We start from the raw sequence: 23,892 nt of genomic DNA on the forward strand, positions 1-23,892 counted from the left end.
GCACACTACATGTAGCTGCTAGGCTGTTGGAAACACTGGATTGTGTCTTTACTCCCACTCTTTGGTACTGATCTGTTTTTTTTTTATTATTATTATTGTGTTTTCATTGTGTAATTCTTCAGTTGTTAATTACTTCAAGATCTTAATCATGGTTGGACGGTTAACAGCACCTGTCACCATAGAGTCCATCAGATTGTGACCATTTTTAAACAACACAGTTTTGTGGTTTGGGGTCAGTATGCAGGCTGGTTAAGAAGCCCAGGCGTCTCCAGGAGCCCAAACAGAATATTTCTATTAGTGAACGGCCTCAGAAACATTATGTTTGCAGATCATACTGGATAATTTAATCCGATAGACTTGTTGTGATACAGTGACAATTTCAATATTAGGTTTAGCTGTGTGAAATTCCAAAGTTGAAGGTGATGAAGGTGTGCTGCTTGGAGGTCAGCTCCTATGATATTGCAAAGATTGACTATATAGAGCTGAACTGAACCTCCATTCTCAGTCCAGGGGTTGTTGTATCATGTGCAACAGTTTGATATTGAAAATGAAGTGAAATGAACATCCTCAGTGTTACTTTATCACCCACACCAAGGTCAAATAGAAAAAGTCTGAACTGAAATGAGTCTGTCGTCTTGTTATGAAACGCTCCTGTCCGGGTGTCCTGCTGTCATGATGCAAAAGTTACAAGTTGATGTTCAGGACCGTTCCTTGTCCACACGTGTCCACAGCTCCGGGTTTTACCTCAGTCTTCTCTCTCATCCTCTCAGCCAGCACACTGCTCAGGCCACAGAGACAGGCTGCAACAATCCCCAGAAAAATGACCACAATAAGATCGGAAAGGCAAAGACAGATTTGAAAAATAAAAGATTAAGGTGCGCAGACTGGGTACGAAACAATATTGGCGTATTTAAAGCTGAGCCACTTAGCGATATTCTGTATGTTGTTGTTTTATGTTTTGTCATCGACAATCAATTTTAGAGACCCCTCCTCCTTCACCGTTTATAGTTCCACTTGGTCCAGGTTCTTATTTTGAAAGATTTGAGCGGTGTTTCCTTTTCGTTCTGGCTGGTTTGACGCAGCACGGAGGCAACCCATGATCGCAGACTCAACACGCATCCTCACACCGCTGACCTGAGCTTAGCTGTGTCCTGCATGTGTGTGCATGTGTGTGCGTGTGTGAGCGGGAGTGTGAGTGATCCCCTGAAACCAGCAGCAGGATGGAGGATCTCAAGGAGAATCTGGGAACTTTGGATTGACGCCCGGGGATAACGCGCGGTCGGCCTGAACCTCATCGGGTTTCTCGTGGATTTATATATTTGGATGTTGTCTGTTTCCCCCTTCTCCCTTTTTCTTCTAGGCAGTGGGATTTTACACTTGGCTTACAACTCCTATTATTTCTGGCGTGCAAGATGCCATTCGCCAAAAGGATTGTGGAGCCGCAGCTTCTGTGCAGGCACCAGATCCCTAACGATGAAGGTCTGCTTTTCGAGGACCTGTGTGCCATCAGTAACGTGGTTCTGTCCCGGACCTTGCGACAGCTGTCCGACCTGGCCCGGCACGCCTGCTCCTTATTTCAGGAGCTGGAAAACGACATCATTACCACCAACCAACGGGTCTGGGTCCTCCAGAACAAAATAGGCCAGATTCAGCAGACTGCCAGTGCCCTAGACCCTAAAAAGGAGGCAGTGCGTAAGTAGACCACCCCAAGTGCTATATACCCCCTCTCAAAAAAGAAATCACCTTATGATATGCACCTGAGCAATGTGTGATTTTATCCATTCATACCCTACATGTGTGCCTTCAACCTTCGAAGGGCGCCCACCTCAAAATTATTTTTACCCAGCTGCACGCACGCACGCCCGCCGTAGACGCGGCCGCGCTCTCATCCCCCATTGAAATGTGTCACACGGTTGCATTTGCACAGTGGACCATCCAGCAACATCGAGACGCATTTTCACAGCGCAGGATGTGTTGACTGCTCATTCATTTGGCGGTCCAGACTCGGATGTGTGTTTGCGCGCGCGAGCGAGCGTGTGTGTGTGTCCGTCGACGAGGGGGGGGGGTGGGGGGGGGGTGTCGGTGTGTGTGCTCACAGGCAGGCAGGCAGCGCGGAGCGGAGGGGCGTGTGTTGCCGCTGCATTGGCTCAGCATCGCAGTCTCGTTACTGCGGGTAGCGCACACCTGAAGCATGTTCAGGCGGTGTTTTTTTCGGGGCCACGAAGGTCCGCCTCGTTCATTTTATATGAAGTTCGGGGTCGAGTATCTATTAAATGGGTTTTGAGGTGTGTGTGTGTGTGTGTGTGTGTTGTGTGTGTGTGTGTGTGTGTGTGTGTGTGTGTTGGGGTTTTCACAGGCGACTCCCCGTGCGCCAAACCCACCCTTTCCACATGCAGCGGCACCAACACAGCATCAATAATGAATCCCGATGTCCGTGTTGCAGGGTAAATATGAACTGATCATGACAAGATATTCAGGTGTCGCTATAATTGCAGTGCATGCGGCTGTGAACGGATCACATAAAATAAGCCTGATTGGCATCAACGAAAGACTCTGCAATTCAGTGTAACAGCGCGTTCTGTACAGCAGCTACATATTATTTATGTCCTCTGCAGTCCCTTCAGTATAAGGCTTTTGATTTTAGACGATCCCTGTAGGGATTTTAGTCCAGTTTTGTGCATCATCACTGCTGTAATCATAATCTGGGACAATCAAAGAAGAGCATGTTGGGGCCTAAAGCTACTGTAGGCTCATGAACTCCCTCTTTAGATTTACCCCCCCAAACCGCCAACAACACACACACACACACACACACACACACACACACACACATCAGAGCATATGTGTCAGGCGATGTCTTTATAACAGAACAGTCTTATACTGTATTGCTCTGTTTACTCCTGTTTGCTTTGGATTCGGATGAATGGGGCTCTGATGTCGAAGAATACATGGGGTCTCTTGGAATTAAACTGTGTGAGAAAGACCGTGTGCACGTTGTTGTCTAACAGAGAGGGACAGTCCTTGCACAGTGCAGCACTCAAAACACACAACAGAACCCTTACACCTCACTATGCTAAACTCCTTCAAACCTGTCGGCAACTCAGAACCAGAAACCTGTCTGAAACCTGTTGTGCTCAGAAAACCCTGAAATATTGATTTGTTGAGTGGATTGTGCACCTATATCCCTCCAGCCAGTCAAAACACACAAGATAAGCATTACTTATAGCACACGCTTTTCCAAAGATGCAGCACTGTCAGAGTTTTGTGAATCTCCAATCCAAGAATGCCACAGTGAGCTAATGTAACTCTGGACCTGTGGTTCCCAATGTTGGAGTCGGGACCCCTACAAGGGTTCACAAGATAAATCTAGTGGGTTTCACAGATAGAAATTAGAGAAAACTAAATTCTCTTACATAAATGTATGTTCATTTTTCAGAATTTTCTCTGATCTTTACTTCGCTGTTGTGAAAAGCTGTAGTTTAACCCTTTCAGGCTTCTGAATAGAACTCATTTTGGGTTGTTGATTTTGGGCTATCCCAGACAAACGTTCACACCTCTGACAGAAATGTGTGAAATCTTTGGTTTTCAATCAAAATAATGGTCTTAGATCCTCAACACTGGTCAACTTAAAGCTTTCTTGACCCAAAGCCTGCATCAAAACTCGGGCAGTGTAAGAATTTGGAACCAAATTCTCCCAATGTGACTGCTGGTATGACCCGCTTCTACAAACACGCCAATCACGATACAGCTTAAATTGATGCGGACTACACTGGCAAGCTAAGGTATTGCTACTGCTAAAAAAAAGTATCACAAACGCCGTTGTCGAAAATAGGAATTTGATGTTGCCGCGTTACAGCTGGCGTTATGGTCTCCGCCTCTTCCTCTTTTGATTTTTTTTGATGCATAGAAGTGTCAGTGCTATACAGCAAAAGCTTGGCAAAACAGGCAGATGTGATGCAATGACACGTCTTTTCCTGCATCTGCCTTTTTTTTCGGTTTAGATTGTAACAGTAAAATTCACCATATATCCATCGCACAATACGATATGCCTCAAAATTGATCACATAAACTGTTTATGACCAAGACTTTATTAGTCCTGTCTTGCACAGTGTGATATCTTATGAACACAGTCTACAGGCGCCTTTTTATAGATATGTTACCACTGTTTGGATGTGTTATGTATTGTTTTTACTGTGAATCTGGGATCTTTATTCATCCTTCTCTATTTTGGTCATGAGGTATTTCATTCAACACATTTTGGAGGGAAAAAGCAACACAAAATAACCTAAGAAAAAAATACACTTTGACTGTCTGTGTGGGACTTCAGTTTGGTTGTGGGGAGAGTTTGAGTCCTCTGTAGGCCAATGCTTATACTTGGATGCCCACCAAAGTTTTGCTATTTTTATTCAGTTTTCAAAAGGGCTATTATCTTCCCTCTTTCTCCCAAATGGCAGCAATAACCCCGAGGAGCTGAATATCTCTGTGTACACACAGACAGAGATTCAGTGTCAGTGACAATAGAGTTTCCTCATGTGATTGTGGAGCGTATCAAGATTCAAGGCGGCCAATATGGTGCTAACTTGGACTGATCCTGAACATGGCAGTAAGAAGTGTTCAGATGGCGTTCAGACAGTCTGTGTCTGTCGCAATCATGGGAAACAATATGTCGTGTGGGACGTTTATCAGTGGTGAAGCAGTCTGTACTAGTAGTCACACGTTAGCACTAACAATAGTAGCCATCCATTTACACACGGTGTTAACTGTCAAAAAGTCAACTATAGTACAACTTTCAGCTTGTTTGATGATTTGTTTTAATTGACTGATTTGCACTGTCATTGCACTATTTCTGTCTTGGATGACACAAGAAAAATAGAAGGTTCTCCCTACACAGGACACACAAGTATTACGTAATGTTTTTCAGTAGTCCATCTCACGTGTCTGACCGAAAAGATTCGCTTGTTTTTTAATCGATCCAGGTGTCTACACAGTCCACTCCACGTAACGGCTTGAGATTGACCTGATCGCCCTACGTGTAAATGTGACCCAAACCATATTTTTGGGCTTCAGGTCTTTTTTGTTTTATGTGTGGAACTAGAGAAATTACATGTTGGGCTCTAAGTGCTACCAATATTTGGGTGACTTACACTCAATTCAGTGCCTGAACGCCTCATGTGCAGACATGGGCCCTATTTGGAACATCCACTTGCCCATTATATATTAGCCATTTTGTAGTGCTATTCAAATTTAGACAATTGATCGAACTAGACCATCGTCCATTGCGTCATCTCGCTAACAGGTTAGACGCTAATGTTAGCTGCTAGCTAATGTGATTTTATTAGCTGTTGAGAGTGCCTAGCCTTGCATGATACTCCTCAGACGTCTTGACCGAGCAGTGGCTCGTGTCCTTTTCTGTCTGTCAAAAAATTATTATTAAAACGCCTGTCAGAACACATACTGACAAAAACAGTAAAGACTGCTCTGTAGATGCAAATTAAAGCATAAAAGATAGTGTGTATTTTAATGTACTTCACGTGATGCAGATGCTCTGGCGTTTGTTTATGCAATGGAGATAATAATTACAAATATCCAGCGCATAATTATGTAGCAATTTAACATCCAAATAATAGAGTCTGAAATGCATCAACTGCTGCCTGCACTTACAGTATACCCCAGTGAGTCTTCTACGTAGCTAACACTATACAGCGGGTAAGTGAGTGAACAAGTGGACAATCTGAACACAGCAATCATGCAGCGGGAGAGAACTGAGGATTGCCTGTTGTAGTTTTCTGGAGCCCAGAGCGCTGTATGCCATGTCCAACTAGCTTCTTTAATTTGGGGATAAAGCCAGCGAACATTTGACATTTTAAAGATAATGGGAATTCATCAATTATTAAAATAGTCGCAGATTAGTTTCCTGTCAGTCGATGGGTTAACTGGTCGACTAATTGTCTCAGCTTGATCTTTCCTTAAGACTAATTTAATTTTGTTGTCAATGCTATGTGCAGTGCAGTGATATTGATGCTGCCTGTATGTACATTATTATTATTCTCCTCTTTGGTTTTCACCTTATGTATGAGCAGTTGTATGAATTTTGTTTTAAGTGAAAAGCATCAGTCTCAGAAATTTAAGTGCTGATGATAAAGGTCGCTCTTCAAAAAGTTACAGTCTTTCATGCCCACAACAACTAAAAGAAGTACTTCATGCATTAAGGTTAGGCTTTTCTACAGCCTGAGAGGAAGACTCAAGGTGTAGCAGAAAATGTCACGTCTTTAAAGCTCCACCGATCAATATGTTTTGTATAAACAACGAATCAAATGACTATGTGTAACGTGAGAGGGGGTTGTTTGCAGCTTATGTGAACGCACAGCAAATTATCAGCCAGTTCTGCAGCTTTTAGCTCACTGTTTTGATTTTACTGTCCAAAACACGACTCTATGGTTGAGTCTTACTCTTCTCATCAGTCCCCTACCAGCTCAGCACCAGACTGCAGCCTGAGCAGAAGAACTACAAATGTAACTATAACTAGTAAAAGAATTCAAATAATATCCAATATTGACACAAAAACAATCATTTCAGCTATTTAAAAAAAACAAGCCATACACTGTTGTTGGTCTCGGTTGTTAATGAACCACTACAAATATGTAACACAACGAGAAAAATAACAAATGTAGTCATAACTTTGCTTATATCTGGTGGGACTACAAGGCTAGAAATCAGGAAAAACCTGGAATAATGCATGAACGTGCCCAAGTCAGACCAACAGAGGGTTTACTTTGAATCATTCATTTAGTATTTGGGCTTGTTTTTCACTGTTATAATATGAATGACTTGAGTGTAAAACACTCACTGTAGAGTTACACGTTTGGGTTCAGGAGCAGAATCGGTAGCAATCCACAGCATACACTCTGCAGGCACTGAACACACACACACATGCACACACACACACACACACACACACACACACACACACACACGGTGGAAGGGATTTTAATGTGAAAATATTGGTCTGTAGCAAATATATTATACTGCTCTGGCAACACTGGTTTCTTCCTGGTATGCCATTAAAGCAAATTTGACTTTGAATTTGAATTTGAGATAGTATGGCCTGTGGCAGCGGGGGACTGCTCTATCTCGCTAGTCTGCATAGTAACAGGACAGAGAGGGAGGCCTGCTTTAACCTTTTAGCTGAGTCAATCTCTCTCTCTCTCTCTCTCTCTCCCTCTCTCTCTAGCTGGTCGTACATTTTTACTCACTATCTTTTGTAGTACAACTAGCAGCAGTTCTGAACCACAGATCATGTTGTTGAAACAGTTTGTTAAGGACAAAATGAAGGAGAGAGAAGCGCAGAGAGAGAGACGGAGAGCTAAAAAGTACAGTGTGTGATTCTCAGTGGTCTGGAAGTAAATGTGTTTCTTTTTTCTGTTTCTCACTCGCAAACACACACACACACACACACACACACACAAATCCTACAGTGAAAAGAGAAATAGAGACATATTTACCAACTTCATTCTGTGCTACTGGCCAACAGGCTTAATCTGTACTGTGTGTGGTTCAGGGATCTGATTTCAAACGCACAAGGCAGGTTAGGATACACTCTGTCCAGGCACATCTTGTCTGTCTCACACCTCAGACACACACACACATGCACACGCACACCTCACACACACACACACACACACACACACACGCACACCTCACACTAAGAGCATCAATTCAGATGTTTCCAGAATCCAATTTGTGTGATGATTTATGTGCTCTTGTTTCTCTCTCACAGCATCTTCAGTGTCTTTGTCTCTGCCTCCATCTGTCCTTCCCTCCATCTTTGCATATTTGTGTCCATTCTCCTACCCCCCCCCCCCCCCTTTCTATACCTCTTCCCTCACTGCCCTACTTTCCCCATCATCATCAGCATGGAGAGACTTCTGCCTCTTGACAGCATATTTAATGTTTAATGCACTTTGATTTCCACCCAGACACTTACAAGCCAGAGAGGAGAGGAGAGAAGAAGAGAGGAGAGGAGAAGAGAGGAGAGGAGAAGAGAGGAGAAGAGAGGAGAGGAGAGGAGAGGAGAAGAGAGGAGAGGAGAGGAGAGGGGAGGAGAGGAGAAGAGAGAGAGGAGAGGAGAGGAGAAGAGAGGAGAGGAGAAGAGAGGAGAGGAGAGGAGAAGAGAGGAGAGGAGAGGAGAAGAGAGGAGAGGAGAAGAGAGGAGAGGAGAGGAGAAGAGAGGGGAGGAGAGGAGAAGAGAGGAGAGGAGAAGAGAGGAGAAGAGAGGAGAGGAGAAGAGAGGAGAGGAGAGGAGAGGAGACAGAGTTAAACGGAGAGACAGAGAAAGACAAGGGAAGGCCATAGTTGTGCAGGGAATAGCTTGTGATGTGAGAGGCATGTGGGCAGGAATGTATTTTAGTGTGTGGAGGGATTGCCCTGGATACGTGCACATGCATGATGTGTAGTAACGTTTAGTATATTAATGTTTAAATGACATTTTCTGTAGTTAAATCAGAACCTTGTGTGGAAATAATATCACAGCAGGATAAACAGTATGGTCTCTATGATGGAGGATAATTTACCCCGCAACAAGCTAAGCTGCTGCTGACTCATCAAAACTGAAAAAGAGAGAGAGAAAAAAATCTAATGTACAGGCTAAACACGTATGGGCTGACTGATGCTTACTTTGAGCTGTTTTATTCAACATGTTATGAACAATAGGTCACGTTTCATATACTCTATATGTCCACCTTGCCTGTCCTCAGAATCAGCAGCTGTCAGCGTTAGTTTTTATCTCCTGACCTCCACAGGCTGAGAGCGGGTTAGTTGCTGTTTTGTGCTCACAAGAGGACATGGTGGCAAAAATAAGACAACACTGGATTTAGAAGAAAAAATGCTCCAGGAAGCATAAAAACTAAAGTAAATTCTGTATAGATGCACCTGTGGATGTGCAGATAATATAAAGCCTCACACTCACTACACTTTTTTCCACAGAGCTTTTGTTTTAGTTGGTTTTGGACTGTTTCAAGAATTTAAAATGTTATATTTTTTCTGCACCTTTTATTTTGCTATGGTCACTTATGTTCTGGCAGCTCCTCTGAGCTCTTAGCTGATGTGACAGCATGCAGATATGTCAGGATACTGAGGTAGAAAACTACCTTGTACTGAGGTAGAATAACATATCCTCACACAACTGAATAGAAACTAAATAAAATTATTTGAAAGGGTCAAATGATATTCCCACTCTGCAGCCCCCACAGCACCCTCTTCCCACGCTACTGGTGAAAAGACAGAAAGAAACAATATGAAACATACAATATCAATAAACATGGCAATAGCAAGTGTGGATAAGACCCATTTTAACTTGAAGATGCACACTTCACATATACAAACAACACTGCAACCATTATAATAAAATAAATCAAAAATTGCTCTTTCAGATTTCACTATGAGAATCATTAGGTGTAATACAGTATCTTTCCTTCATTAGGCCGTCAGCCAATCAGAGGCATCAAAAGACACTGATCTGTGTGTGCACTGGATGAGCAGCTTTAACTGAAATAAACAGTCCACCTTATTTAATGTTTAATACATGCATGGAGGCATCCAAGTGAAAATGGCACATCATCTGGTGAGAATGAATGTACTCATTTGATGCAATTAAATGACTGTATTAACAGAGCACATTAGTTTTGATAATTTTGTGTTCAAGGGGAAACTGACATTTCCATCATTAGCGTGAAGATCAAAATGCAGAGGGTGAAGGCAAGAGTGGAAAGGCTCAGAGAAGAGAGGACTTAATCTGTAGATCCTTTTTAAAATGATCTTAATTATATTGTGAAGAGCAGACTTGAAGCAATCTCTCCTTCTTTCTCTGTTTTTCTTTCCTGTGTATTGTGTCTCTTTGTGTGTGTGTCTCTCTTACTTGCTTTCCTACGCTGCCGTACACAAACATAAACACAACAAAAACTACCACAACTAAATCAAAGCATATGGTCAGCATATGTCCACTCATGTTACCACAGAAACATGTGGCCATGACATGGAAGGTCACAAGAGAGGGATGTGATGGTATTGCATGTTGTACACTTTGTTATTATTATGTGCACAAGACAACAGAGCAGCAGCAGCTGCAGCACTGCTTGACTTACACACACACGCACGCACACACGCACGCACGCACACACACACACACACACACACACACACACACAACCCGCTGAACTCTGCAAGCCTCTTCTTTCTGTATCTCATGTTATCATTTGAAATTCTGCTTTAAGTGCCTCGGTCTCTGGTGCTGTTGCAGCGTGCAATAAAACATGCATGTAGAACTTCTTGGTCTGTACATCACAGCACTTGGCCGGCTGGATGGCTGGCACACTGGCTTTCTGGAGATTATTCCTTGTCTGTGCAAACTGGCCTCTGGCTTTTTTATGTTTGTTATAGTTCTGCTTATAGCTGAGCAGTTACACCAAAAATAAACAAAACTATCCCAAACTGGTTCATTGGCTCACATCATCAAGGAGAGAAAATTGGCTCTATAAAACACAGACTAAAGCAAATAGTTGCTCACAGGTGTAAAGTGTATGCTAAATTTGACTGACATGTGAACTTGACTAAGTATTCATGTGGTATTGGTGAATTTTTATGATTATTTCTTAGTTTATAGTTCATCCTAACTACTTTTTTCTTCATATTTGAATGTCTAATATTGAGTAATAATAGTTTTATTTAAATATGTTCATGTCTCTTTAAGACAGATCGTCGATTTTATGTCACTTAAAAGGTAGAGTAAGCAATTGTAATCTAATACACTTTTTAAAAACAAATTCAGTTGATATCTCCTCATGATTCGCTAGCTGTTTGTTGTGTGTGTGCTGAAAAAAATTGAGCACACAATACTACTGAGAGGAGTTTTGATGGGATTGATTGGGGGATTGCAGACAAGGGATTGGTGCGTAGACTGGAGCTGAAGGCTATGATCAGGCAAGGGGGAAGAACCGCGTTAACGTTGATGTTTGTATGTTGAGGTTTTCCAGCAGTGGAGACTGCACGGTCAGACTGGGAAAGAAATTCAGATTTGGACTAATCTGCTACGACTGGCCCGCACCACAAATGACAGAGAGATGGAGGGGACAGAGAGTAAAACAAAAATTACTGACTTTAAAAACTTTATGAATGTTTTGCCGGTACACCGGCCGGTCGATGTGGCAGCGCACTTGATACCGACCTACTGCTGTCGTGATGGGAAGTCCAACTATGGTGGAGAGAAAAGCATTTGGTTTATTTTCTAATTTGCCAAACATGTTGTTGGTGTGACGTTAGCTGTGGTAGCAGGAGAGTTGTGAGTATCACTGTCTGCAGCTGGTGTGATGGCTTTGGGAAACTATCTCGTCCTTTCTGCTCTTAGCTTTGCAGCAGCAACTGTCCCCTCTGTTGTCTCGTTGTTTGCTCTGTATCACGTTATTTATCTGTATAAAACACAAAAGAAACTGTGTGTGAACTGTGTTTTGGACTTCTATGCAGACATAGGGTGGCACTGGATTATTTTTTAATTTTATCAAGTGTATTTTGTATGAGGAACATCCATATGCTTTCAGGTGTGTGTGTATAGGATATGAAACTGAGTTAAACTACCACAGGAATTCAGCACATCATCTTGAGATAGTGATGACAAATGTACTTTAAAGTTATAAACACAGGTGCAGACTACAGATTCTTGCACAACAGACTTGTATATAAGTCACAAGCAGTGACAGCTTTGTTGCATTACAGTTCTGTTTTCTAGTAAAGCTTGAGGCGGTGTGAATGTGTCTCTGTGTGTGTCTGTTTGTGTCTCTAATGCATAAATGTCCCCCTGATGTGTGTGTGTGTGTGTGTGTGTACACATTTGCGTGTCAGCCTCCTGTGACATGCTAAACTGAACTGTCCTGAACTGCAGTCATCTCTGCCTGGAGACCCCATCATCATCACCATTCCCCCAAAATCTTTGACAGATGGCTGGGGACCAAAAAAAAATGCACACGCTCAGCGATCTCTCTGGGTCAGCGTGTGTGTGCGTGTGCGTGTGTGTGCGTGCGTGCGTGCGCGTGCGTGTGTCAGTGTCTGTGCACTGAGTGGACATCTCTGGAATCTAGTGACTCCAGCATACAGCAGTGTACAGTGCTGCAATTCCACAAGCACCAATGAGTAACTTTTTTTCTTTGTGTACCATTACATAACAACAGACTTCAATAGACTCTGAAGTCACTTCACCCAGATGTTGTTGGTTACAGAGTCACTAATCATTCGAAGCAGGAGATTGTGGAAAGGAAACATACAGTATCTAGTGTGTAAACAACGAATGAACCGCTTGTGATCACGACCTCTTCTCTGTTAGCATTTCGAAGTACAGCTTTACATGCACTATGAACACGGTTTACCCATGTTTTGGAATGACAATAGTATTGAGGTGAGCTGAAAAGATTAGTTGATCATAAAAAAAACTGACAGGAAACTATTTTGATAATCAGAAATACTTTTTAAACAAAAAAAAAAACTGGTTTCAGCCTCTAAAATGTGAATATTTTCTGGTTTTCTTGGTCTTGTAAACATTATATCTTATTGGACAAACAACACATTTTAAGACCTTGGACTGTGAGAACTTGAGATTGTTGAGAATAATGATCAAAAGAAGATTCATCAGCAAGAGTCACTTAATCGAAAATTATAAATGTTTATGGGGCTGTGGTTCAGGATGCAACATAACACAAAGATTCAACATAAAACTGTGTTAAGTTGCTGTTTAGCTCCTAATAAATAACATTTATGGATGTGTTTTTACAAACCTATTTGGTGAAAGAGATGTAGTCATGTAGATAACTATTTTAACGATTTCTGACTAAGCTTTTAAAATTAATACGAAATTTAAAATATGAATGTCACAGAAGGCTAATGTCTTTGACGTGACTGTTACAGACACAACTGTCTGTCCACATGACGGCAGTTTGTTGCAGCTTTAACCTTAAAATTAACTCCATAGAGCAGAAAGATGATACTGTTAATCTGCATGATGAACTTCAGTTGAAAGCTTATAAATCATAATTCCACATATTTTTCTCGTTTATCTTCAAAAGCTTCTCTCTGTATAAAAATATACATCATGTTTGAACGAGACTTATTGACAGTATTTTGGAGGGACAAACACGTATAGTAGACAGATGGATAGATTCTCTTTCATTCTCTTTCTCTCTATCTCTCACTCACTCAGTGATTTCCTCTCAGCATCACAAGAAAGTCCCACGCAGAGGCTCTCACAGACGGGTGTTTTTGTACTTTGCAGGGGTGCTGTTGGCAAAGAGCAGTCATGTTACAACAGACAGAGATAAAAAAAAAAAAAAAAGGAGAGAAAAAAGAAACTGAAGAAAAATAAAACTGGACTTAATGATGAGTGAGCATGAAAAGGACCATTTCTGGTTCATCTTAACACAAGACACATTAATTTTACAACGATATGATGATGAGTTTTTAAACCGAGTCATTTTTGACCACTCTTTGAATTTAAAACCAATTATCTAAATTTCATTGTGAGAGATTAGTTAAATCTACTGGGACTTGCACCTACAGGTTTTGGAGCTATGGTTCCTTCTTCCTTGGCTGTTACTATACTAACCTATCATTGGAATCACCAGAGCTGTCAGTTGTTGTCGCCTGGTATTAGCAGGTGACAAAAATAGGATAGGGAGCCAATTATATCAATAATGTTGTGACCATGTGCTTGAGCTGGGTTCAGAATATGGACAGCAGAGATTATGAGTATCAACTGGGGATTTAGGGGCAAAGCGTGGGCAGTTGAGATGATTTTCAATGGAAGAGCTTCTGGATGGACTTAGTAAACTATCAGCGTAAGATGGAAACAGATGGAGTCAGAAAAAGCTTAGGAGAGGTTGTCTGCTGCTTGTTTTAAGGACTGAGCTTCTCTTAAGGAGTTCCTTAGAAACAGATTGCCTTTGTAAGAACCTTAGCACGCCGTAAAGAAGAGCCAACCTAATTGGACTAGTAGCAACCCCTGCCTTGAAACATGCTCACCATACTGTGAAGACATATGTGTGTGTGTGTGTGTGTGTGTGTGTTTGAGTGAGAGAAAGAGAGGGAGAGAGAGATACTGCTCTACAGTTCCCAACAACATTAAAGTGTGTGACCACACATTATAGATTAAACTAAATTTTAGTTTAGTCTCTTTCCAAAGCAGCAACAAATCTGTGCTCATTAAACAAGCGTCCTATTGGTTGCTGATACACTGTGTTACGGCGAGGTAAATTAATCCAATTTCACAGCGGGCTGGTGAGAGGTGAGGACAGCCGAGCCGAGGCTGCACTAATTAGCCATATATCTGTCACTATTGATTGTATCAGAGAGCCTACCAAAGCCTACCACTTTCTTATGCATCAAACACAAACAGACACATACACACCATGTACAGACACAGACACACACTCATGCACTCCTCACAACTACAACCCGTTTTCCATCACAAACAGGCACTCCCTTTTTTAGGAACCTCTGATAACAGGAAGTCCAATTTATTTTCATACCTGAGCCACGCAAACGGTGCAGTGAGAAGTGACAATATAAGCAGAAGAGTGTGAGTATGCATTGTGGGGAGGCTGTGCATGCGTGTTGTATGCTCTGTGTCCTGCTTGATGAGTGCACCAATGTACCTCCGGATGACAGGCCGGAGATGCGTTAACTAAACGCTGCAGGCATCCACAGCTGTTACAGAGGAGAGGAGAGGAGAGGAAAGGTGAGGATATAAGAGGGAAAAAAAACACTAAAGACTGGAAGAAATTGTTGAGCTGTGCGGTAAGAACACGAGAAGAAGAGGACGAAGACTTAGGAACAGTGGTGCTTTGAGCGAAAAGCTAACAGTGACAATGCTAGCAGGCTAATGTTAAGTAGGTTTAACATTTACTATGTTTGCCATCTTACTTTAGCATGTTAGCGTGACAGCTGGTATTTATTTGCAGATGCTTGGTGACAACAGATGAAAAGTTAAGAGATCACCAAAGATTATACAATTCATCCTGAGGAGAACATTAATGTTTGGACTAAATTTCATGGAAATCACTTTAATAACTATCAAGAATTTTTACTCAAAATTCCCATTGTCGACCTTGTGACACTAGAGCAAAAGTTGAGGAGTTATCGGTCATTAGGATTCATCCTGTGGGCACTATGGATATCTGTACTAAAGTTTATGACAATCCATCTAATGTTGTTGAGATCTTTCAGTCTGGACCAAAAAGTGGGAGAATTATATCAGAGGTGAGGGACAAAGAGTTGTTTATCCAATATTATACAGTACTAATACTGCAGATACAACATGTGTAAAATAATTACAGTATCCTGACAGATTCTGCTCCCATTCTATGATAGTAATTATCACCACAGAGTCGAATAATTACAGTAGCAAGAAATTACAATTAACCGATTGTGTGACTTACTGGGGACTCCCCATCACTATTGTGCATATGTGTGTGTGTGTGTGTGTGTGTGTGTGTGTTTGAGCCTTACCCAGCAGATTACTCCACTGAGGCCAAGTCCCTACAGATGACATGTGATAGCAGATTAATAGCCTAACATATTAAAGTCACAAACCCTATTATTTCCCCTTGTATCACTGCTTAATCAGTTAATATCTAACAGCTGAGGACTTCAACAGTCAGAGCTCCTCTGCGCCACCTTCAGCGTCATCTAAAATTAATCACACTGAATTGGTCTATGGTTCATCTTTTATGTACAATTGTTTACCTGTTAAGGACATAATGTAACTAAATGTGAGGACTGTGCAACTGATTATGACGAAAACAAAAATCAAAGGACGTTGATTGCACTGACTTGCAAAATATCTAATAGACACTAAACCCTTGACAATTAATTCATTTTACTAATTTTATAGTTGTTTTTATTTTATATTTGCTAAAGTCAGGGAAAATGTTGAGATAAAGATATAGATTTTCGGCAAAGTAGGGAATAGTGTGATGTTGTTATAGAGCCATAAACACCACAGAGAGGTTGGATGGATCAATAATGTGTGGATGGATTTTGTGCCTAAAACGAACTAATCATTAACCACAGAATATCAGAAATCAGTTTTATTTTTGCAAAAGTAACAATTTTGGAAAGCACTGACAAATGGTGTTTGCTGAAAAGGGGCAACAGATTAGAAAACACTTGAATGTGTTGTGGCGGAGGAACTAAGAGTTGCCAGATTGGGCAGTTTTCCATCCAACTGGGCTGTGTTTTATTTGATTTGGGAGGCTGTGATAATTTGAGCTACTGTTCGTACCATTTGGACGCTTTCCTCCAATTAAAAGTTACAGGCTATATTTCACACTGCTGTGTCCAGTCTGCCTAAACTTTAAGAAAAAGAGGAGCAGTTGAGTTCAGTGTCCTCTCAATCTCAGCATCCAATATCAGAGGACCGACGACAAAACCAGAAGTGATTCCAGTTAATGACAAAAAGGTTGAAAGTTTTTTTTTTTTTTTTTAAATCATATTCAGTTTCAGGTCAAAACTGTTACAACAGCTGTAAGAAAGCTTCAATCTGTTCATATATGTGAAGACTGTTTTTAATGTAACATTATCCAAAAGTCTTGGTGGGGCTTGTTTTAAACAGTAATCATGGCTTTGGCTTCACCCACACTAATAATCATATGATACAAAATGGCCCCAAAACACTTGTAGTCAGCCACTGAACATATTGTGAGATTCTCAGTCCCAACAACACAGGACAAACCTAATAACGGCTATATTGATATAAGTATGTGATAAAACTGTGTGTGTGTGTGTGTGTGTGTGTGTATATGTTTGTATATGTTTTAACAAAATATTATCCTACCCAACTTATGCATTATATCATACACACAAAACCCTCTCTCTGATTAAAAAAAAAAAAAAAAGCAAAGAAACAAGTTATCATGGGCGGTTCTGAGGTTGTGATTGACAGTTTGGTGTTAGTTAAAACTGACAACACTGACCACAAAGTCCCACATTCTAGTTAAAAGCCCGGCTGCCATATTTCAGAACAAAATAAAGCACTGCACATACAGTAATACTGACAGACTCAAACCAAGTGTCTGTGGCCAAGCAAACCAGACCTTTAATCCATGCGTGTTAAAGTGAAGCGGGGCCATATGGTTTGCAGTGGATCAGAAGCAGTGATCCTGAGGATGATACGGCCCCAGCTGAACCTTTGTGCAGCGCATTTACACCATCTGATGTTTATCGTTGTAGCGTGGTCACAGCCCTGATAGAACCGATCTCATACGATCACATCGCTCATTATCACATATGGCAAAAGGCTTATGCATGTTAATGTAGCTTTGGCAATTTGGTGCCTGTACCATTTACACTACTGAGAGTAGTTTCCCATTTCACAAGGTGAGATCTCACACAAGAGGAGATCAAATGCTTTCTTTTCTCTGCAGCCAGATGTATAAAAGATTTCATACACACACACACTCAAGCCTCTGCATGAATGTATGTACAGTATGCACAAACGCTCGTACGACACACTCAAACACACAGATGCACCATGACCAACACTTGGATGTCCCACAGAAACTGGGCGTCCTCTCATCCTCGGGATAAAAGGGGAGATAATGCATTATACATTGTCTCCTCTCTTCAACTGCTCATTATAGTACAGTCAGAGCTTCTGCCTAAAAACAGGTCGTTTCTAATGAGACGAGGCTGGATACATAATCCCATCATTTTCATCCAAGTGTAATTCTGTAGTGATTTTCTGGGTGTGTTGCTGCCTTCTTGCCCCATCTCGTACAGATGCCAGTGATGTTCAGTCAAAATGACCAAATGGTTTATTGCAGTTGTTTGAGAGCTTTTTGTTCCCTGTGTATTCGGCTCCTGTAATTTCAGATTAATATTTATGACTGCAGTGAACAGTGCACTCATTATTTAAACCACATTACAGTTGAGTCCATATGCTGTCAGGAGTGCTGTCTCGATCCATGGCCTGCACTGATGAGGTGAATCCAGGTAAAAGTCAGTAATCCTAAGTCTATACCCATCACAGATGCAGATAAAGAGAAGTTGATGAATTAGAGAATTTTAAACTTTAGGATTATTAAAATGTAGATTATGTGAAAGGGGGCTGCTGCTCAGTACCAGGAATATATTATTCAGTTCTCAAGCATAGTTAAGTACTTTTTCATTCTACTTTGTCACCTTGCCCCTTCAAGATGTTGATGAAGCCTTGCCAACATTGTACAGTGGCTGGGAAGCTTAAGCAGGTCATGACATGGCTGTTAAATTGGAAACCTGGAGCTGAGGTGTAGAGAGAGTCCGACTATTAGCATATTGAGACTTAGAGCATGTCTGTCCCTACTGCTGTTCAGAACTTGATCCAGATTTCTCTTCTGGGTGCGAATGTCTGTCTGAAATTCTCAAATTGTGCCTCTTGTAGACACCTTAGTTAAGTTAGTTAAGAGAGTTAAGAAGCTGTAGACAGATCAACTGTATGTCTATTATAATAATCTGTTGTATTTCTATTGTCTATGACTCCTCATTATGACTTGCTTTTCTTTATTAGTTTATGTTGGTTTATGCTCATCTATTCTTTGTGAATGCTTAGACCAACGAAATATATGCCTCCGAATGCTGTTTACGACTAGACTCCATATTTTGGTATTATACTAAGTAAATATTCTTAAAGCCACGGTGATATGTAGTCAGGGCTGTGGTTTCAAAGCCTTTGAACAGATTTAGACAGTAAATACCTTGCTTAACCCCACAGTAAACCGATAGATAGGATAGGACTGACACTGATCTCGTTATGTTGTGTCCTTTTGTAAGAGAAGCAAGATTGAGCGCAGGATTGAGCTTAGAGCTCGTTAATATAGCTGCATGACCCTGCCTGGGTCCGGTCATTGAGGGCTGAAACTTGGCTGTGACCGGCCAGTGATCCCAGTCATGGAAAACACAAACAGCATGTTCTCATGCACACCCTGAATGACAGGTACACAGATGGCCAGCAGAGATAGTGACAGGGCTGGTAAAACCTTAATGGATTTTTTGACAGTCCAATGTGGCGGTCCACCATGATTTGTCCCATTATGCCCGAAGGCCAGTCCAAACCTGCTGCTTTTTGTGTAATTTGGACTCATTGCTGTTATTGTCTCCTAGTCATTTGGCATTTCTACTGCTGTCATATCACTTCTTGATTTTGCTTTAGATAGCCTACAGGTTAATCTTTTAAAAGAGTAATGAAGCATAAATAGCTTTATTTCCACTCAATACTTGAACCCTGTACTCTTCAGGCCTGAAAGGCCAAATACCTTAAATACTTGAAAACCTTTATATATTTAGGCAACTGAACTTCACTCGAACTTCCTGGCACTATTTGTTTTTTGGAAAACTGGTTTGCTTTACTATCTACACAAATACAGTGTTTTCCTTTCATTTCTGTACTTACTTTAAGCCCTACCAAATCATACATCCATCCAACTTGCAGACTGTTACACTGCCAGACTGCATGAATGCCTGCATAAATTTGTGAGTCTGCATACTTATGTGGTTAAAAGTCATCATGTGAGATTGTGCTTGTTAGAGAAATTGGTCCAGTCAGCTCCCATTGTCTTATTCAACATAGAGGAAGAGGATCACATTACTGTTCAAAAGTCCAGATCGGAGCCTGGTCTTCATTAAAGAAGAACAGACAGACGAAAGTAAACAACAGCTTCATGGACTGAAACATTTTTCTGTGAGAAAAGGCTCCTCTGCCATCAAATGTTCAGTACAGAGCCAAGTTTGTCTCCAAGCAGATGAAGAGGGTTAGAACTTCAGTGTGGTGGAAGTGTGTTTCACAGCGAATACAAAGGATTAAGACATTAACTGATAAATAAATATTAAATAAATACACAACCAAGATGTTTGCGGTAAACAGTATATAGTTTCCAGAAATCCTTACTATTTCTCTCTCTGTCTTTGACATTACATGCCACATGGAAACTGTGTTTTTACTTACTGCTTTCACATAGTGATATTTTCAAGTCAGATATTTGAATTACTTTAATATTTTTTTAGACTGAAAGTTTATTCTTGATGTGGGAAATTGAAGATAAAAAAATCTCACCACAAGGTCCATTTAGTAGCAGTTATGGGGCTTATCATCCGTCCAGTTGTGTGATATTATCGTACACACCACCTACTAAATTGACCTTGTAGAAAGATTGTTTTGTCAAAGCCTGTTTCCAAAGTCAAAAATGAACTTTCATTCTTAAATTAAAATTAACAATGACAAGAAATTATCAGAAAACTGAATCTGAACACCTGCAATTAAGTGACATGGCAATTTCATGTGCTGTGATCCGACTGAAAGCTCCAGAACAGCTACTACATGGACCTTGTAGTGAGACTGTTTTATCAAAACACACACATTTCACTCTGCTGAAATCTACTTGAAATCTGTGAGGATTAAATGCAAGTGAAATCCCCTCGTGGGGTTTAAAATCTGTGTTTTTGTATCTCCAACTCCTCCAAAGCTGTCAGAATCGTTCAGTAGATTCAGGAAGTGATTATCCATGCGGCCATCCTCTGCCAGCTCTTCCTAGATTCAAAGTGCACACTTTTGTTTTCATCTGAACTCAGAGGAAAAAACTAAATCTTTAAACACTCTTTAAACAATTTATCTAATAAGACTGACATGGACAAGACATTAATGACCAGTTTTTCAGACATTATGTGCTTTTGGTAACACTGTATTATCGTTCTATGTGCTTCCTCCTCTTCTTCTGCTTGTTTGGACATCTGATTGCTTAATAGCCGGTCAGCTAAATTTACTAAAAAGTTAGTTACCTCTGCAGCTTGCAATAGTGTTGAATAAGACATCTGGTAATCCTATCACTAAGTTTCTGTTACCCACTTAACTGGACCTTAATCTTGATTGAAAGATTAACAAAATGTGAATTGTATAATCACAAGTAGTTGCTCTCAGAACAGCTAAAGTAAACCTACAGTTTTTAGGGAAAAGAAATATATTAGATGGTTGGTTCCCCCAATAAAAAATAATTATTTTCTTCCACTTTAAGGGGGATTTATAGGTGTGTGTTAAGAGGTTACGGCATAGCCACATGTGTAGTTGCTGTCGGTTACAAAACGCCTACCACGCCAAGAAAACAGGGAAACACCCAAGAAAAATCCAAGAAAATGCAAAAAAAACCAAACAAACAAACAAACAAACAAACAAACAAACAAAAAAACACAATGTTCATTTTCATTAAAATTTGTAATTTTTAGTGTGTAGGTTGCTAGCTTGGTTGTTGTTGTTTCCAGCAACAGGCACATAGCGAAAGGGGAGGAAAATGTGGCATGTTTACACTCACAGTCTACATCCAGTGAGTCATTGGGCTACAGAGATACCAAGTGGAGACCGCAAGAACTGTGATTGGTCAGCTTCAGTTGCTTGTCTTTTCTCCTATATGTTTCTGATGACAGTGAAGTGTGTGGACAGTAAATACAACATTAAGCGAGTCACAGTAATGAAGAACAAAATAGAAGTTACTTGGATGTAACTCAAGTTATATAAGTAAATCTCTATTGTAAATGCTCAGAGAGTCTTCTTCTAGAGTAACAAGGACAGCTGTTTCTGGATAGATTCTAGATGTCGCCTTTAAATCGTAAGATATCTCTTTAAAAAATCGAGAGGAAACTGTCTGTGTAGCTTGTAGCTTTCACTTGTAATGAGTTCCTGAACCAGTAGCTCCCCTCAGCTTTACGGAGCTTTATAGTAAGTAACTCATTGCTTAGCTGTTCGGCTGCAACTTCTCTGTTTTGGTTCACTCTCATCTCTCTCAGTGTCATACAAATGCAGTTCATTACAAGCTGCTTAGTACAGCTGAGAATTTATCAGTTAAAGAGACAGAGACAGGAGTTGGTAGAGACCAAAAACAGAGCTAATAGGAAGTGAATACTAGACTTAGGCCTACATTCATCAGACACAAACACCACTCCAAATGAATGATGCTGTTGCTCTGTAACTGATGGATGTGTAAATAAGCAACTATTTGCTAACAAGTTTTCCATAAGAAGAAAGCCACTTGGAAAAGAGTGCCTACGTGCATCGATGCGTAGAATCAGAGAACACACGGTTTGAGCATTAAGATTCACTCTTGACGATCGGAACACACATCTGTGATAAAATGCTCCGAAATCAAGGTACATTTACTTGATTTTCTGATGCTTTTGACAAGGACAGCAACCGACGGTTACTTTCTTTACTGATCATCCGATCATGCAATTGCTTCAGCTATACTTTCAACAATATCCCATGGTATTCCTCAGCAAAAGAAACTTGTTCGGGTGTAATCATGTGAGCTAAGAACAGAGACAGCAATAATCTCTTTTCCCATATGCAATTATCTGTTGCCACATGACTGACGATGAAACCTGAGCTAGTACCATTTGCTGACAGGTGAAACTACAAAGTGAACCTGCGGTTTATAATATTGCATCACACAAGCATTACGGTCATCATCAACATCTTTCCTCCTGTTTGAATTCTTTCAGTAAAGGTTGTGATGGTTTGGATGCTGATTGGCTAATTACCATCAGTATCTGGTCAGCTGAGGAGGTGGAGCAGAGACAATACGATCATTACAGTTGGTTGGCCTCCGGGATGCAGCCGTGGTTGAAGTGTAGAAGGAAGAAGAAGGGGCGAAGGAATAAAGAAGGAGTGGTGAAGGGAACAAGAGATAAAAGGACGACGGGGGGAAGAAGATGACAGAAGGAGATAGAAGGAAAAGGAAGGAAACTGTAACCATTGTACAGTGCAGAGTGTGTGCGTGTGTGACAGTGAGAGATGTTATGTGTGTGCGGGGGCAGTGTGTAACAGAAGAGCAATAAGGCCGGGGTTCTTCGAGGAGACTCACTCTCACTGTCACATCAATCAGACTACAGCATCACACACACTCACGCACCCAACACCCCGGCTCTGTCTGTGCTCTCATTAGTGCCGTTGTGGAAAATACAGCATGGAAGTAAAGCCATGAGGCTGATTTTAATTTAATCGTTTATTTTAGAATTTACTTAAAAGAAGAGTTTGACATTTTGGGAAATACGTTTATTTGCTTTCTTGCTGAGACTTAGATCAGAAGATTGACATCACTTTCATATCAGTGCTGAAATATGAAACTAAAGCCAAGCAGCTTGTTAGCTTAGCTTCGCATGAAGACTAGAAGCAGGGGGAAACAGCCGTGCCAGCTCTCTCCGAAAGGCTGCGGAGTTATCAACATATCTGTCCTGCTCTTCAGCTGGCTGCAGAGATTTAATGTACTGAAGAAGAATAACACAGTTGTGGACAACAGAAACTGTAAGAAACAGCCATATTCATTTATTGATCTATACAGACTGCCTTACTGGAGTTCTCGCCATGATCACATTAAACTTTAATTGTATTATGCCGTTTTAAACACATCTACTGTTTTTTCTTCTGTGTTTAATTAAATCTATTTATATGTTCAGGATTCTTCTGTAATTGTGGTGTAAGTATTTAGTTCGCTTTTGTTGACAAAATCACCAAATTACTGTAAAAGCTGCGTGTATTCTCAGAGCAAAATGCACTGCCTCAGCTAAACTCAGCTCCCAAACTGTTTGTGCTTCTCCTCTCACCGGTGTGCCAGTGCACTCACTGGCTGTGAATGTCATGGTCAAGAAAATACCAAGCTGCTGGAGCACTGCTTGTGCTGGTTGTAGCACATCCATGAAAAACTGTACTTAAGTTTAAAGCGGAGAAAATAAGCCCCAATCCATGGGTGGGGTGCGGAACAAAAAAATAAATTAAAAAATCTAATTCCAGGCACTCAACTGCAAGATTTAAAAACAAAAAGGTAAAATCAGTATAGGCTATAC

At 40.9% G+C, this 23,892-nt stretch overlaps 1 protein-coding gene across 5 annotated transcripts in view; it reads left to right on the plus strand.

The window, feature by feature from the left end:
* The first annotated feature begins 1,088 nt into the window (after positions 1 to 1,088).
* nhsb (Nance-Horan syndrome b (congenital cataracts and dental anomalies)) overlaps positions 1,089 to 23,892 on the plus strand; it is a 47,045-nt gene continuing 24,241 nt past the window's right edge. For all 5 annotated transcript variants that reach the window (XM_056382191.1, XM_056382199.1, XM_056382215.1 and 2 more), the window contains exon 1: positions 1,089 to 1,692. In XM_056382191.1, coding sequence (XP_056238166.1) covers positions 1,413 to 1,692 — 280 coding nt within the window. In that variant the 5' untranslated portion in view covers positions 1,089 to 1,412. The remainder of the gene's footprint in view (positions 1,693 to 23,892) is intronic.

Source organism: Seriola aureovittata, chromosome 1, assembly GCF_021018895.1.
Source record: "Seriola aureovittata isolate HTS-2021-v1 ecotype China chromosome 1, ASM2101889v1, whole genome shotgun sequence".
NCBI classification, from domain to species: Eukaryota; Metazoa; Chordata; class Actinopteri; order Carangiformes; family Carangidae; genus Seriola; species Seriola aureovittata.